The 16,890-nt window shown below is 42.6% G+C and overlaps 2 protein-coding genes across 3 annotated transcripts; both read right to left on the bottom strand.

Moving 5' to 3' along the window:
* Positions 1–6,322: 6,322 nt before the first annotated feature.
* LOC133920193 (uncharacterized) lies at positions 6,323–7,749 on the bottom strand. Its single transcript, XM_062364908.1, has 3 exons — positions 7,413–7,749; positions 7,119–7,291; positions 6,323–6,482 (listed from the first exon to the last, which is right to left on the bottom strand). Exons 1-3 carry the CDS (start codon positions 7,573–7,575, stop codon positions 6,372–6,374), a joined length of 447 nt encoding a protein of 148 aa, XP_062220892.1. The 5' UTR covers positions 7,576–7,749; the 3' UTR covers positions 6,323–6,371.
* A 7,568-nt stretch (positions 7,750–15,317) lies between these two features.
* On the bottom strand, positions 15,318–16,778 carry LOC133920191 (uncharacterized). Of its 2 annotated transcripts, none has more exons than XM_062364905.1 (3): positions 16,329–16,778; positions 15,914–16,247; positions 15,318–15,820 (listed from the first exon to the last, which is right to left on the bottom strand). In XM_062364905.1, exons 1-3 carry the CDS (start codon positions 16,513–16,515, stop codon positions 15,775–15,777), a joined length of 567 nt encoding a protein of 188 aa, XP_062220889.1. In that variant the 5' UTR covers positions 16,516–16,778; the 3' UTR covers positions 15,318–15,774. The 2 variants fall into 2 exon arrangements, with proteins under 2 accessions (XP_062220889.1, XP_062220888.1); XM_062364904.1 differs by having other exon boundaries at positions 15,318–15,815.
* Between the last annotated feature and the right edge of the window lie 112 nt (positions 16,779–16,890).

Raw genomic sequence — 16,890 nt, 5'->3', positions numbered from 1 at the left:
GTATCCGGATCAACCTGGAGTATCCGGGCGGTTCCAGCTGAAGATGACAAAGGACCCCCGCCTAGAGGGTCACCTGGAGACTCCGAAACCCGGAGTGTCTGGCCCAACTCGGATAATCCAGATTTACTGTTCATCAGAGGTTTTTCCCATTTGTCTACCTTTGCTAATAGCTTGTAAAATTCAAAGTTAATTCATACGAGCTCCAAAACTTATGGAACCAATTTTGTTGGCTTCATAATAACCTCCTCTACCTGCTGAAAATGTCCCCATCCATTAAATAATTAATTAAATTTCTAAGATTAATTAATTAGGTTGAGGCTTCATTAATTCGCAATTAATTCTCTACAAGTCCAAAATTAGCAAAACCAATTTTGCTAGTCTCCTTATGACTTTTTATAGCTAGGAATAATGTTTTCATGATTTATATGGCATATTTTATGACAATTCATCATATGCATATTGTAGCATGCATTATTGTATTTCACTCATGCTCATGTGTCGAGTCGAGATTGGGTACAAGTGGGTAGATCGTATGTTGAATGCATTATTTCTACCTTGAATTGTTGTTCATCCTTTCCTTGTCACCTTGAGTATGTTATTGGTGTCTAGATTACGAGTTAAATCGAAATGCTTAGCAATACATAGGTCATTTGGTAGAAGTCGAGCGGTGAATTGTTTCATCGTTCGCGAGCATAGGCGTTATTTACTTTCGTAATGATCACAATATTGGATATGGGTTGATGATAGTTGTATGAGTGGTGAGTATGAGACGAGACATGGGCGGTGTTAGGAGGTGTTTATCCTGCCCGGATGTGGAGTTTCCCTGGAAATGTCGGAAGAGAATACCAGACACCATAGACTGCTTGTGTCATTTAAGCACCGATTGTCAGTGCAGTCAACTTTAGCACTTACCGTTGTCATGTCCTAAATTCCATAATCACGTGATTAAGCTCAATCATGCATCATTAACGTCATATTTATTTTCGAGGTAAATTATTTTGTCTCATTAGAGCACTTTGTTTGAAATCAATTGGATGGGAGAAAGAAATTCGGGAGAGAAAAGAATTAAAGTCGTAGTGAAAATGGACCTCTTTCTCTCTAACATGTGAGACTCATCCAGCCCCACACCTCACCCACTCCAACCACTCAAGTGGGCAGCCCCCACCTGCTCCCTCTCTCTCCTCCCTCACTCCCACCGTGCAGCAGGAGCTGCTGCTCCTCCTATCCCCTCCCCACTCGAGCTCTCACTCCCTCTCTCCATTTCTTCCAAAATCCGAGCTCAAGAGGGGGATTAAAGGTATGCATGTGGTACCATTGCATTCTAGAGCTCATAAGCTACTCATCCATCCAATTCATTTTCGTTTTCTCGAAAGATTCGAGCCGGATTTGATGTCTTTTGGTGTTCATGGTTGAAGCACAAGAAACATCGGAGTTCTTCGATTTCCCTCCATTTCCTCCACTTCTCGACGGTCACCCAACTCCACAAGCATCTTGAGTAAGTCTCTTAGGCTCCTCATGGCAAGAATTCGTTATTTGGTTGGTCGATTTTGAGTCTTAGCAAAGTTCATGAGTTTTTAATGTTTTGGACCAAAATAAGGATTTAGATTAGATTTGATTTAGGAATTGAGTTGCTAGGTGGTTAGTTGAGTTCTAGACTCTCTAAACTCTCCCAAACATATCCCCCTTTGGAGTGAAAAAGATCGCAAATTGATTTGGCAAAGTTTCCCCTCAAATAGGAGCAGTTCTGGAAAGTCCGGAACCTCTAAAAAATTGTCTGGATGTTCCGCAGTCTGGAACCTCCGCAAAAAAGTGCGGATAGTCCGCAAAAGTGCGGAGGTTCCACAGAAAAGTGCGGAGGGTCCGTAGTTACTATTCATCAGGCGCGTTGAGGCTTATAAAATTCATAATTATTTCATCCTAACTTCAAACGACGTGAGACCAGTTGTATTAGCTTCGTATGAGTGTGAACTACGTGTTAAAAATATTGGAGCTCCAGAAAATATTTTTGAGAATTGGTGAGTTGATTAAATGTGTTTTGGCTTGTTTAGGTCACGGTTAGTTGTTGCCATATCCTAAAATTATGAAACCACTTTTGTTAGCCTTGTATTAACATGCTCTACAGATTAAAAATACTATGATCCATGAGTGTTTGAATTCCGTTGGTTAATGAAATACGTGCTTAGGTTTAATGAGTCATTGAAATGGTTTTAATCTTTAACATTGCGTAATTAATTGGATCTAAAACCCTTATATAGTGTATGACCATGTTTCGGTAAAGTGTGTCTAGTGTTCAAAGTGAATCGATCAATGAATCGGCAAAAATACATTTCCTGTCAATGTCCGGAATGTCCGGACAAAGTTCGGAGGGTCCGCACATGTCCGGAGTATCCAGAGAATTCTCCGGATAGTCCAGAGTTTGCCTGAGTTGCGCAAATATCCGGATGTTCCGCATAATTTTGCGGATAGTCCGCATATGTCCGGAGGTTCCGGAGATTTCTCCGGAGGTTCCGCACTTTCAGCGACTTTTCAAATTGGTTTGAGTCCCAATTTTGTACTAGCTCGCATGTTTACACTTTTAACATGTTTTGCGCATCCTATAGCATGCATTGTTGCATTTCATCCATACTCATGGCATTGCATGCGTTATTCTTTTTAAAGAACGTCGAGCTAGTGTTCCAGAAGAGCGAAGGAAATTTTTGGACAGCCACCTGAACAGCAAGGCAAGCATCTATCATATCGCACCTTTGTCGTATTGAATGGAGTCTAAATATTGATAAATTATGCTTATGTATAGGAAGTCAATGTTGGGTTTTGATGGGTAGATCCTATGTTGAATTGCATTGTCTCTACCTTGATCTATTGTTGATCCATATCCTTATAGCATGGGTTTAATCATGCTAAGGTCTAACTTAAAAGTGATGCGAGATGCTTAGCAATGCATAAGTTCTCGGTAGAAGTCAAGCAGTGGAACGTCCCCTCGTTCACGAGCTATAGGTTAAATTACTTTCACAATGGTTACCGTGTTGGGTTGTTGGTGTTGGTTGGTCGAGTGGTGAGTACGAGACAAGATGTGAGCGGTGTTAGGGGTGTCATCTGCCCTCAAGGAAAGTCCGGGGGTAGTTCAGGAAGGGAACCCGAACACCGTAGGCCGCTTGCATCGTTTAAGGCCGATCATCGGGGTAGTTAGCTTTAGCACTTGCCTTACTCACCACATGCTGATCTAATGGTAAGGCGAGCCGAATACCTTCCCAGTTGTGGCTTTGTGGCGCCTGAACAACGACGGTGTGAGCGGGCGGGCTTGTAAGCGGTACTAGTTTCCTTCGGGAGTAGTTCTGGTACTGCCACGCTGAGCGTTGCATGTCGTACACGGTTGGGGCTGGTTGGGAAAGGTTGACATGGGTACCCCTTGTGTGCACTTTAGCGGGTGGCACAAGCCATATGGTCCCCGAGTCGTGTGGATCCAGGAATATCCCCTGCAGGGTGTATAAACAGTTTGAACTGCCGCGCTCTCGGTCATGAGCATGCTATTGTTTCATTTGCACCGGGTTATAGAGTTCTTGTGGTTGGTTCGGTTGTATGGTTCGGATATGTGGTTTGTGGTTCGGATATGTGGGAGGTGATCGAGATGGCACTTGTTATACATTGATACTAATGAGGCTTCAGTTTCATATGATCAGTTGGTAGTTGCAGGGTAATTTCATATATGTTGATTAAGTTAGTTGCTCACACATGTCTAGGTTGCTACTTGTGGCCTATTCTTGCTAACAGCTCAATGCATAATCCTTGAAATCGGGATATTATATACCTATATTATGTAAGACTTGCGAGTACCTTCGTACTTAGGGTGTTGCCCTTAAGTTGATGCAGGTTCACAGGTCGGCGAGGAGGGGGTGGTGTTTGGCTACTTTGTGCCTGCCGATCAGGGTGGCGGGAAGGAGTAGCACACTCTACTTTGAACTCGGTGTTTTGGTATGGAGCCTAAGGGCATGTGGCTTCGTATCCTTTTGTTGTATAGTTTTCTTCTGCTGCGTAGTTGTTGTTTCCTTTTTGTTGTAAATTGTGGAAACAGCTGCATGGTTAAGAACTTGTAATATAATGTTAATTACTCGCTCTTTCTTAAGCTTTGTTGTGATGTATATGTTAGAAAGGTATGTGTTCCGATCTTGGGAACAGAACACATGTTGGAACTACCGGGATGATATTCTGGTTAATCATTGAGGTTGTGATTATGAATAACGATCCTCCTGTTGATTAATTAGAATATTATTTGGACGGTTCCTCACAACCGTACTCACCACATGCTGATCTAATGGTAAGGTGAGCCAAATACATTTGTAGTTGTGGTCATTTGGGGCCTGAACATCGACAGTGTGAGCGGGCGGGCTTGTATTGGTACTAGTTTGCTTCGGGAGTAGTTCTAGTACCGCCGCGCCGAGCAATGCATGTTTCAAATGATCGGAGCTTATTGGGAAAGGTTGACACGAGTACCCCCTTGTGTGCACTTTAGCAGGTGGCACAAGTTGTAAGGTCCTTGTGTCGTGTGGGTCTAGAAGTATCCCCCTGCAGGGTGTAAAAATATTTTGAAATGCCACGCTCTTGGTCATAAGCATGCTTTTATCCATCTGGATCGATCGTAGAGTTTTCGCTTGTGTTTGATGGTTGGATATGTGAGAGATGGTTGAGTTGGTCTTTGTTACATGTGTGTTCATAATGGTTCCATTTATTTATGTTCAATTGGTTATGGCAAGATAGAGTTGTGTTATTGTTAGTTAAGTTAGTTGCTCACACATATGTTGTGACGCCCCGGGTAATTAGATTACCCAAAACTCCGTGTTTCCACTGTACTTGTCCCATGATCAGTAGCAAGTACACACGGTTACAACAGTGATATCACATCCATACATTTTACAAGGTAAAAATGTTTAATTGGATTAAATTTACAACATTATGACCAACTGGTCTACAATATAAAAGGATATGCAGCGGAAAAATACAATAAAATAGATTCAAATATCCAGCGGGTGTGCCTCAAACCCGCCCACAGGCAACCGACTGGGAGTTGAATCCTAGAAAGACCCGATATCATCGCTTCCATGATTTCCTGACATTATCTCTGAATAAACGACTTCAGGAGGCAAGCTATATATATTGCAATAATACAATAATGCAGGTTGAATTGAAGGATGGCCAACATATCTAGTTTTGCATAAATGCCTTGACAATTTGGAAAGTACACAATATAATAGATTCGCAACGTAATTTAAAGAGAGCAAAAAGTAAATGATAGTGCAAATAAATAAATAAATAACCACAGCTTCATGTCTACCACAGACCATGAAGATCGATTCTCCATCTAGACATACACAATACTTACACTAGTGCCTACAAGTGAAACCCAACATCCCAAAACAAATAATCTAAACCATGCAGCCTTTCCTAAGGGGCTCTTGACCGCGAGCTCGGCTATTCGAATAGATTTATTACTCTGCAGAGTTTGTACACTTTACCCACACGACATGAACTTCCCTTTGGTGGTACCCGTCGATACCGTACACTCTGCACGTTGGGTGTACATAGGGCGTCATGACAAAGCCGTTACACCGATTAATCCTAACCATTGCTCCTCCCGATTAATATTATTCCCTCCAACTAAGTACCCCAGAGGCGGTCCCACTAGTCCAGAGGGTATTAATCGTTATGTCGGCAAACTTTGATCCCACGTATATAGCCATGGGAGTCCCTTCGGATACACCCACCTCGTGGATTACCCGCACATACACACCAAACTCCAAGAAGCAAAGGTAGAATTATCCGGGTTAATAAGCTAAGGCCGTCATCCATACCGGCACATGTGGTTGTACTGTTTCCCTTAGTTCCAGGTACAAGGTACCGGTCCTCATATAATACGAGCAGGTCTCCACCTATACACTCTTCTGTGAGACGACGCTCACCTTCCGACACACATTGACATAAACCTGCCCGAATCTGAACAACAACTCAAGTTTCTCAAAACAAAGACTTAACTATTTTGACAAATCTTTTCATGTCCCAAGTGATAGTATGACAACCAAATAAATTACCGTAGACAGCAAAGCTAAGCATTTCTATCACATCTTAGTCCGGTTCTACCGAAGTGATATTATCATGTCATCCCAAAAGCTAGGTTAACAATGGTAAGGTTAACAAGTTCAAGGAGAGTTGACATATTGATTCAATTAGGTCATGACTACCATCCCAAATAGCAGTTTTATAAAACATCTACGCATGCATAGTAAATTTTCATAATCAATGCATAAAGTAAATTTAAACACTGGGCCCAAAATGGTCAAGGGATTGCTTGCCTCTCACCTTTGTGATATTTCTGATCTCTATCATTCATCGTTGATCGCACTTACGTACACGCCAAATACTCGATCGATAAACACCGAAAGATGCAAATAAATCCATCCAAGAAAATCCACAGCAATGAACACAAAATATTTCTGCATGAAAACAAAGAACATGATTTTAGATGAATTTTACAATAAGAATCGTGTTAATCGGAGTATGGGTGAAATGTATTTTTCTTGTGTAAAGTTACACCAACAAAGATTTTTAGAAGTTAATAATGTGAGATCAAAACATGTGCTAAAACAATGGCCAAACTCATCTAACATGCTGGACAACATTTTTCTTAAAAAGTACACTATTTATACATATCATTAGAAATGGATTCACAGACTTTAGAAATTCCATGATTAAATGGTGAATTAAACAAGATTGATCACATTTAAATCATCACAAAACTTAATCTGAAATTTTCATGAAAACTTGCATTTTTATACTTTAGTCCTTGACAGGATAAAGCTAATAAAAGTGGTTTCACATTTTTAGGATATTGTATTAATTAACTGTAATTTAAATAAGTTGAAACACATTCAGTTAATTAATTAATTTTCAGAAAGTATTGCATGAGTTCTATCAGTTTTAACATGTAGATTACAACAAAACGAAACTAACAAACTTGGTTTCATATTTTTCGGAGTTGTATTTATTTTACTACGAATTATACAAGTGTTAGTCATTTTGAGCAAAGAATGAACAGTACTATGGAGGCTAGACGGGAGCAGTGGCTAGACCGTGGGCTTGCCGGAGGCAACGCCGGCGGCGGTTCCTGCGACGGCTCGGCCAGCGGAGGGTACCAAGATGTTCAGTGTGCCATGGGGATCCTCGTGAAGTGACACGCACAGCTCGGAGGTGGCCGGAGCAAGCTCGACGGCGGCAATGGCGACGACAGCACGCGGCGTGAAGTCTGCATGAAGCATGCAGGTCAGTGCACTTAGTGTGTGGTTGTTTGGGTTCTCAAATGGATACATGAGCATGCATAGATGCTTCTGGGGTGCACTAGACTTGAGAGCCACTGGGAAACTCACCAGCGACAGTCGAACTGGTGGGTGGAAATGGTGGTGACCGGAGCTGCGGAGATCGACGCGACCAAGCAATCCACGGTTGATTCCCTGGACGCTGGCGACTGCGTGAAGCGATGGGCACCGCTGGCGCTGAGGAGAACGGCTGCGCTCTCGCCCAACTAGGCATGCTCGCGAACTGGTGTGGCCGAGGGAGTTGAGGGAGAGGGAAGGAATGGGATGGCCTGCTCTGCTTGGCTTTAAAGCCAGAGGAGGGAGGCAGGGCACGGTGGCATCACCACGCCGCACGCTCGGCGCGAGGCCAGCAGGTAGAGCGACGAGTGTGCGGAGGTGCGCGGGCACTGAGAGGTGAGCAGACCCGAGCGATCGGATAAGGAGGAACGGCAGGCATACAGCGAGTGCCGCTGTGCGGGATGGCCGGCGTCCTCGGCTGTCGCCGAGCACAGGGAGCGGCATGGCGAGTAGGATGATGGTGGCCGAAGCTTCTCGTGCCGTGGCGGTCGATTTGAGTTGGGCCAAAGGAAAGGAAATACGCCAAGAAAGAGAGAACGTGGCCCTCAAGGTACGCATCTATTTTTAGCTAAGAGAACTTTTATTTTTGAAATCTATCCAGATGCGCTCTAAAAAAAAATCTACCAAAATTTACCAAAATACTGCAGACCATAAGGTGTATCTGGTTAAATTTTTATAACTTCTGGCTAAGCCGATTTTTCTCAAAATTCAAAATAAGATGCTATGCATATAAAACATGATTTGTGATGCACAGAAAAACTCATGGAAAATAAAAGAAAGGAAATCTCATAAATACATTAACACCAAACAAATCAACCATCACAGATTGAACACACCAGACAAATTCTAAAAAAATCAAATTTATACTTAAAATTTTAAAGAAACTCGATCTCTTAGAAATTAAACCCGCAGTCTTGCATTAACAATAATTAATTATCTCAAAAACTACAGCTTAAGATTTTGGGATGTTACATATGTGTCCAGGTTGCTAACCGCTTATGTTTAACTTAACCATGTGGCTTTGCCTTGTTAATGGCTCAATACATAATTCTTGGAGTCGAGCTATGTATATGTGATCTATATGGTTTAAGTCTTGCAAGTACCTTCGTACTCATACCTGTATTTTCAGGTGCAACTGGTGGGGAAGAGCTGGTGTTTGGCTACTTCGTGCTTGCCGATCAGGGTGGCGGGTAAGAGTAGTTCATCCTACTCTCGGAGGTCGCGCTTTTGGTGTGGAGCCTAAAGGCATGTGGCTCCACTCCCTTTTGTTGTATAGGTTTATGTTTTCGCTGCGTAGATGTTGTTGTCTTTTCTTGTAAATTGTTGGAAATGGTTGCATGTTAAAGACTTGTAATATAAATGTTAATTACTTGCTCTTTCTTAATCTATGTTGTGATGCTAAATGTTGGAAGGCATGTGTTCTGATCTTAGGTACAAAACACATGCCGGAACTACCGGGATGATATTCTGGTTAATTATCGAGGTTGTGATTATGAATAATGATCCTTCTGGTGATTAATTAGAATATTATTTGGACGGTTCCTCACAAAGTATGTATTTGATATTATTTTGTTGAATTCTCTGTGTCAGCTATTTGATCTAGGGACTGATAATAGAGGCACAGGGGAACCCGGATTCGGGGTCCTGATAGGTTGGTATCAGAGTCGTACATGGCTGTAGGTTGTGACCTTAGCATTGACATTACTTATACTTAGTTTTACTATAAACTATTCAAAGAAAAGAAAAACTCTTCTTTACCCTATCTACATCTTATTGATCTTACCTTACCTTGGCACTCTGTTGCAAAAATTGTTGATTCCTCTTTACCCACCTCTTCTCAAAACTCAACGTGGAGAACACTGACAAGATTGAGGCTTACACAAGGAGTTGTGTGAAGCATGAAGCCTAACCTCTATTCTCTATCGTATCATAGTGATGGAAAGTTAATTGTGAGTGTTCACATTGTAGTACTGGTTCTTGTTGTTTGTTCGTTGTTTGTTTTCTTAGTTGTGTGCTCTTATTACACATCTACCAAAATTGAATATTAACTCATCTTATGCTTTCTACCCTATCCCCGAAGAACAAGAAGCTACCAAATATGTCGTCAGAAAAATCAATCGAAGATGATCAACATCTAGAGCTAAAAACCCAAGCCACATGACTGAAAGCTGGGAATAGCCCATCAACAAAGTCCGTACAAGACAACAACAATCAGACAAGCGACAATGTCAAACCAACTGAAGAAGACACTCGAGGCACTGAAAGTAATCCAGAAATACAGAAAGTCCCTAAAGGACAGGAATTGAGTAAGGAACAAGAAAATCAGGATAACAAGAATGAGCATCACATGACACTAGCACATATTGCTGGAGATCTTCTCGCAATAATGGCTAACCAAACCCAACTGATGCAAACTATTACTCAAGGACTCAATAATATCAGTCAAGCTTTTGGTATAGAGAATATTGACCAAGACCCCAGAAACACCAAGAAAAGGAAATCTAGATTCGGTCAATGCCATAGGGCTAGTTACAAGAGGTGAAAGCTAGAAGACCAACATTCTATGCAGAATGAAGCCCCATGATCCACCTCTAACCAAGCAAATCAAGTTTTCTACAACCAAGATAGTGAAAACCTCCAACAGAAAGGAACTCTGAAGATGTCAGACCCCAACAAGATCTGCTTCTTATGTAAGCAACTCGAGCAATTTCATAGCAAGTTGTCCAATAGCGACCCAGTGCAACACCAAAGGCATACAGAAGCTTTGCTATAATTGCTAGGAGCCAAGACACTTTGCAAGAAGTTACCCCCAGAAGTAAGTGACTGTTATGCCAATCTACATCATCGAAGTATCACATCAACAACTAGAACTACTATGGAAGATAATATAGACCCTTGAAAAGGATACCCATAAACGGAAAGCCATGAATCAATGGATACCAATCCCAGCGGATACCCTAGCTAGTTCAAATTGAGTCGTTGTTCAACTTTACCTTGATTTCTACTTTTGTTCACCCTTCGGAGAGTATCTTCTGTTATGGAAACTCCGATAGCTGTGAAAGTCTTTTGAGATCTGTGTACTCGGAATAAGTATCAGATATCTTTTGGAAACCCTTATACTGGAAACTCTTTAAGTGAGGTAGTGCTTTTAGCAAACCCTACGTCCCTAAGAATAAATGACAAGTTATACTCTTGGAATTAAGTGTTTTACCTTCAATAAGGCAATATAGCCTAAAAAAATTTGAAGTTTACCTCAGTAGCCCCATGAAGGATTGAAGAAAAATCTTGATATCAATGATGTGAAACCCTAACTCACAAAAGTTTGCAAAGTCTCTCCCGAAAGAAAGTACTTACAGTATGGAATAACTGGGAATACTCCTGGATGAATAACCGATAGCCAGAAGACCCTATCTGATGACCATAAAGGAATCTACCTGTGTTGTATCATAAAGTAATGGAGAAGTCAATCAACAGTCTTGGACTAAGGAATTGCAAAGGCTTAAACTATGTTTTAGAGCAACATCAGTTTAGTGAGAACTGCAACCAAATCTCAATAGAGGATAAGTGATAAGCCATGAATGGACAAATGACTATAGTGTCGCATACTCTATAAGACATCCATAGTCAAAACCATTTTATGTGGGGTAGCCCCATGTGACTTGGAAATATTAGAATCTCTTGGAGTCATGACGATATTCAGTGGAAACCCATAAGAAATTGTACGACATGACAAGTTAAGTTTACTAATGGCAGAGTGGTTAAGAAACGGAAGATAGTATTTCTCTAATCCCTTCTTAAAAAAAACCTTCCGAATCTCGGGGTCGAGATTCACTTTAAGTGGGGTAGATTTGTAACATCATGAGTTTTAGCATATAAAAATATAGCAAAATTCACTCTAAATTAAAACTTTTTCTAATTATTAAATAGTATAAAATCGAGAAAATATATATTTGAATATGTGTATACTTGTATGTGTGTATTCAAATATATTATTTTGGCTAAGTATTCCAAAGATCACTAAATTAGTTTCTAAAGTAATCGTTGCATAAATTGAGCTTATGTATTTTTGGTTTAGTGATTCTTATGGTTCTTTGTGTGGTGATTCGAAATGAATGCTTCTCAATTCGAATCTGTTTTAGTTCCTTTCGGCAATTTCCTAATCCAAATCAATTTGTGAAAATCGATCTTCCAATCCAACTCAAATATATAATTCAATAATTCAATTGAATTATCCCCATTTAATTTTGTTCTACTCGAATTGAGTCTCTCTCCAATTTGAATCTCAATCTTGTTTCAATTCACCGACATTCAATCAACTTCAAATATTCTTGTTGAATCAATCTCGAATCCAAATACTCTTAATTGGATTAATGCAAAATCCAAATTCAGATCCGAATTCAAATACCCCTATTTGAATTCAATCCCAAATATCTCAAATCCATATTCATCAAATCATTATCGATTTCATACCCGCATGCAATTCAAATCATTCGAATTATATTCATTTCATTTCCAGTTCAATCGCTTCGCCAATTCAATCATGTTCTTCTAAATCAATTCGAATCCAAGTCATTCAGTGATTTACACAATTCAATTCAATTCAAATCATTCAAATTGAATTGCTATAAATCCATTTCCAATTCAAATCCAGATTGAATTGCCAATCCAATTTAATTCAAGTCATTTCAACCATAGTTCTGGTTTTAAAACTGTTTCGACAACTTGTTACCACTCACCTTCTAATACGTTGGGGACTTGAGGTGATACTCAGTACCAACAGAAGATGCCTGCATTTGTTACTTTTAAAACAGTTTTTAAAAGCTTTGTTACATTTATATAAAAATGATAGCAGTGGAGAATATAACTAGATACTTGCATAAAACCTGCTTTACGCTCAAAACTATGCCGTAAAGCCATATCCTTGAAATATCGATTATGCATCTATAGGACTTATTGTGTACCTTCTGTACTCAGTCTTGTTGCTTTTAGATTGTTGAGATGGAGATCAACCTCAACCCAGATGAAGTCAAAGAGAAGAAGTCTAAGGTCACGTCCGCACCCGAGTTGCTTGTGGCATTGGGTTGCATCGTTGTTCGCTCTGCTCCGCTATAGGCTCTTCTGCCTGGCTGGTCTGCTGTGGATCCTTGTCCACCAGACCATCTTCTACCCCTTTCAAGTTATTATTATTATTTTACTTTATTTTATTCAAAGTATGTACTTGATATCATTCTGTTGAATTCTGTTCATATCAGTTACTTGATCCAGAGACTAATACTGGAGGCACAGAGGAACCCGGGTTCGGGTCCTGACAGCCAGGAATGACAAAGTCCATGTCCTCTGCCAAAGGCACCATGATCCAAACCCTCCGCACCTCGATAGCACCTGTCACGGTCGTGTTTATGCCTAAACCTGTGCGAGGCTTCGTCGCTCTAGTTGCACCTAGTACCCTACAGTCATACCTGCCATCACACCCTCAGGCTGCTAGAAAATCACAACATGCAGGAGGGGGTCGGGGAAGGTGAGGCATGGAGGCTTAGGTGCACACAAAAACACGAAAGGCTACACGTTCGGAGGATTGCCATACATTTTGATCAAAGGAACAATGAGCGGGTCTAAGGATTTAGTTATCTTCTTAATAACTTGTACATCCAAAAGACGCTTACAAAAGAAGCACCGACAAACAGGTGACAAACAAAGAAACAAACCCTAAGAGAGCAAACCAGGGGGAGAAAGAATACAAGGTGGCTATCAAGGAAACCACAAGCCCTAGAATCAGCGTATGAAGCGGTGTATGCACTTCATCTACGTCCTACCACTGTAGAAGCTGATGCAATAGCCTACCCCTGAGCCGTCAGAGGACGAGGATGAGGATGAAGAGAACTCCTCCATGGCCTTCCTCTTTGACCTTTTTCTTCCCCGCCTGGGATGCCTCCTTCTCCACTCCGCCTTCTCCTACTCGTCGATCTCCTCTCCTGGAGATCCCAGTTGACCTCCCCTTCATCATCAGAGATATCGATAATGTCGACTGGAGCGGCCAGTCGGACTGGAGATCGAGACAAAGCGGTGGGGGACGGCTCCCTCTACAAGGATGGAAGCACGATGGCCGCCGGCTCCAACCTGACAAGCATGATTGCGGGACTGCTCGACCCTAGAGGCACCACAATAGTCGAAATCGGCGCTGGCATCGAAAGCGAAGAGCCAGTCGAAACCATTGTCATCTCCGTCGATGAGGAGGAAGAGGATGCCATACTCAAGCCAAGAAGAGGTGCTCCCTTACATAGCGGTGAAGGATCAACTAGGTGAACCCCTGGCTTTTATAGCCGGGCCAATTGCTTACGCACGCCAGGGGAGGAAAATAGAATCATCACGGGCGTTGTTTCACGGCACTCCCAATTACTCCCTAAGGGGCCCGTGGCCACGCCCGGGTCAATCCGAGTCCACATGGTGACGTCTTGCAGTGGCTCCGTGGTTTTTGCGTGCACGTCTTATTGCATTTATGACTCATACCTCTTTCAGTGCATGCGAGGGTCGTGAGCATAGGACCCCAGGCGAATCTGCGTATTACCCCGTCAGACGCACTGCCATTATCGCACATCATCCATTACTCGGACCAAAAAACAAGGAGAATACCTCGCTGCCACACACAACCTCCACCATGATGATGCAAGCGACCAAAGGACTCACCATCAAGGGAGCTGAAGCGCTTACTCCGCATAGGCCCCGAATTGCATTGACTCTGTCAGGCCTCGTCGCGGTAAACCGCTAAGGGGGTCATGGAGTCCCTCCTTCAGCGTACCTGTCAACCACACAATTTCCTCCAGATTACATTGTCGCCATCAAGCTTTGCCATCGTCGCTCACGGTCACCACTAAGAGGCTCCTCAATGGTGAGAAGCTATATTAGGATATACTGACTATGATGCTGGGCTAGAGCTAGTTCCTTCTGCATCCGCTTGTCCCTCTATATCTCGGGGTCAACGGATGAGAGGGTACTATTGGGGGAAATACCCCCAGTCTACAGACATTACTAAAGGGTCACACGGAGCTCTTTGGTTCCGAATCCTCAGCCGAAAGTACAGCTTCCGAAGACTGTGAACCCCTCCGGCCACAGCCTCTCGAGACAGGGGAATTTGCTAATCTCCGAAAGGGATTATTGGGGGCCGTCTTTAAGGACTATCGATACCCTTGGCCCCGTCAACCTATGCCTATGAATCTTGGGTCCCCGAAGGCCTCTCGGGTCTTCGAGCTCCATAGCTCTCCCGAGCCGCAACCTCCCGAAGCCTACGCAAGCTCTCCAAAGCCCGGGGAGTGGGTCATCAAGCCTTGGAGAAAAATCAACTAGAGGGGAGCACGAGCCATCCTCCGCCTTCAAGAAAGTGACCGGTATTTAATACCGGTGCAAGTGGTGGCCATCCTGGCATCCCAGTGCAAGTTGAGGTCATCCTAACATTCGGGACAGTGCGGCACCGTGCCGCAATTGACGACCGACCGAGTATCGCACCCTCTGGGTCACCTAAACCATTGTATTTTCTATAGTATATAATATCTTCTAGTTAGGGGTAAATGTATTCTACCTGAACCCAAGCTGTGTAATTCAACTAGCCCCAAGTCCCTGTAGCATGGCGATAACTTGCATAGCTATCTCTGTAAGGGCATATTTGTATACTTATACCTCGAATGGCATTATTCCATCAGGTCAGAGAAGACTCTCGTAGGGATGAACACATTAGTATTCCTTCATCTCCACTTCTTCTCCAAGCTTGAGTTTGCTCTCTAGAGGATGCTCTCACCGCATTTGTTCATGAAAGATATTTTCTTGCACTAACAGCACGCCATCCGTAGGGATGAACACATCGATATTCCTTTCTCTTTACTTATTCTCCAAGTTTAAGCTGCCTCTCTAGAGGAGGTTCTCACCACACTTGTTCATGGAAGATATTTTCTTGCACTAACAGTATCTATCAACCAACAACTACAGATTACACTACTAGTTAGTATACATGAGTTGAGATGGGATACACGAGTTCAGCAGATGGATCGGAGGGAACTGAACTAGGGGATCAAAGTGAAAACCACTCACATGCTCCCTGTACTTCCACATCACATTCATAGCCAACAGATTCCTTCCCATGAACTCCTGCGCCACATCAGCAGAATGGCAAAAACAACTACCTAGGTAACTTACTCGATGGAAAACTGATATGTGATCCAACTAGTGATGAAGCACAAAATGACTGCACCATCGATACAATACATGTACAACCTTCTTTATGAGCGTGACATCCTATGATCTACGTACTTGTTCCTGATGAGGATTGCAAGATCGAATCCATTGAACCTGGCATCGTCAAGCCCGACTAGCCGTTCCAGATCCTCCCTGGACAACCCAGACCCAGAGCTACCCTGCCAGCAAGGACATAAGATCATGAAATCAAGTTATGCGCAGAGGACCGGAGGAGTCCATATCTGAAATTTCAGGCAAATTCCTATGTATACCCAGAGCAGAATGTACTTTGCTTGATAATACAAGCAAACCTCTTTCTTGCTTGCTTTTCTTGGTCATCATCGTCTTCATCACTGCTCGATTCTCCTCCGCTGCCACTGGCTGCTCTGACTGCAACGAATGGATGACGCCTCCAGCGGGGATGAACAAGTGCTAGATGTCCCCCTGCTCCTCCACAAGGGGAGTCCAGTGCGTATGGACATTGAACCCTGCAGGACCTCCGTTTGTGACTGTGAGAGATCTCCTGAATCCGAAGCTTCATATTTTGGGGGTGGCTTGAGAGAACATTCATCATCACATGAAAGATGGCACCTTCACCTCTTGGATCTGCAAATCAAGCATGGTTTTATTTTAGGGAATGAATCTAGAGAAGAGAGGATAACTTAGTCCAAGGATGAGGGAGCTGACTGCGATTCAAGTCATTTTCGATGGAGGCGAGGCGAGGAGGAGCTCGAGCTCCTGACTGACAGAAGAAAAGTAGCTGATGGAGGAGGGAGGGAGGGACAAAGAGATCGAAGAAGGCAACAAGCACCGGAGCCTTGAGAAAGTCTCTTGTGGTTGGAAGGGGATAAAACACCGGAGTCACATCTTCCATTCAACTCGATTTTCCTATATGAATTTGCATTGCTCCTGTGTGTTTTCCTTTTTGAATTCACACTTACCCGTATGTACTGCTCAACAGATTTGGATTGACAAAACTGGGAATTTGTATTGTTCTGTAGCTTGGACAAAACGAAACGAAACGACGTCTGGAGAGGGAAACGTGGACGTATCAGTTTAGAGCTCCTGCTGGACTCTAATACTGGATGGAGTAGTTCACTTCCTTCCCCAGTTCAGTTCCCCAATAGAAACTACAGTAACAACGACATTGCTCATCAATGGATTCAGCTTACGGATAAAACCAAGATAGTTGCCCTTGTCAAGGCCCACTTTAAAAAAGGGAGGAAGGAAACAAGCAAGCAACAAGGAT

This window comes from Phragmites australis, chromosome 5, assembly GCF_958298935.1.
Source record: "Phragmites australis chromosome 5, lpPhrAust1.1, whole genome shotgun sequence".
Taxonomy (NCBI): Eukaryota; Viridiplantae; Streptophyta; class Magnoliopsida; order Poales; family Poaceae; genus Phragmites; species Phragmites australis.
This window is presented reverse-complemented; position numbering and strand designations above follow the sequence as displayed.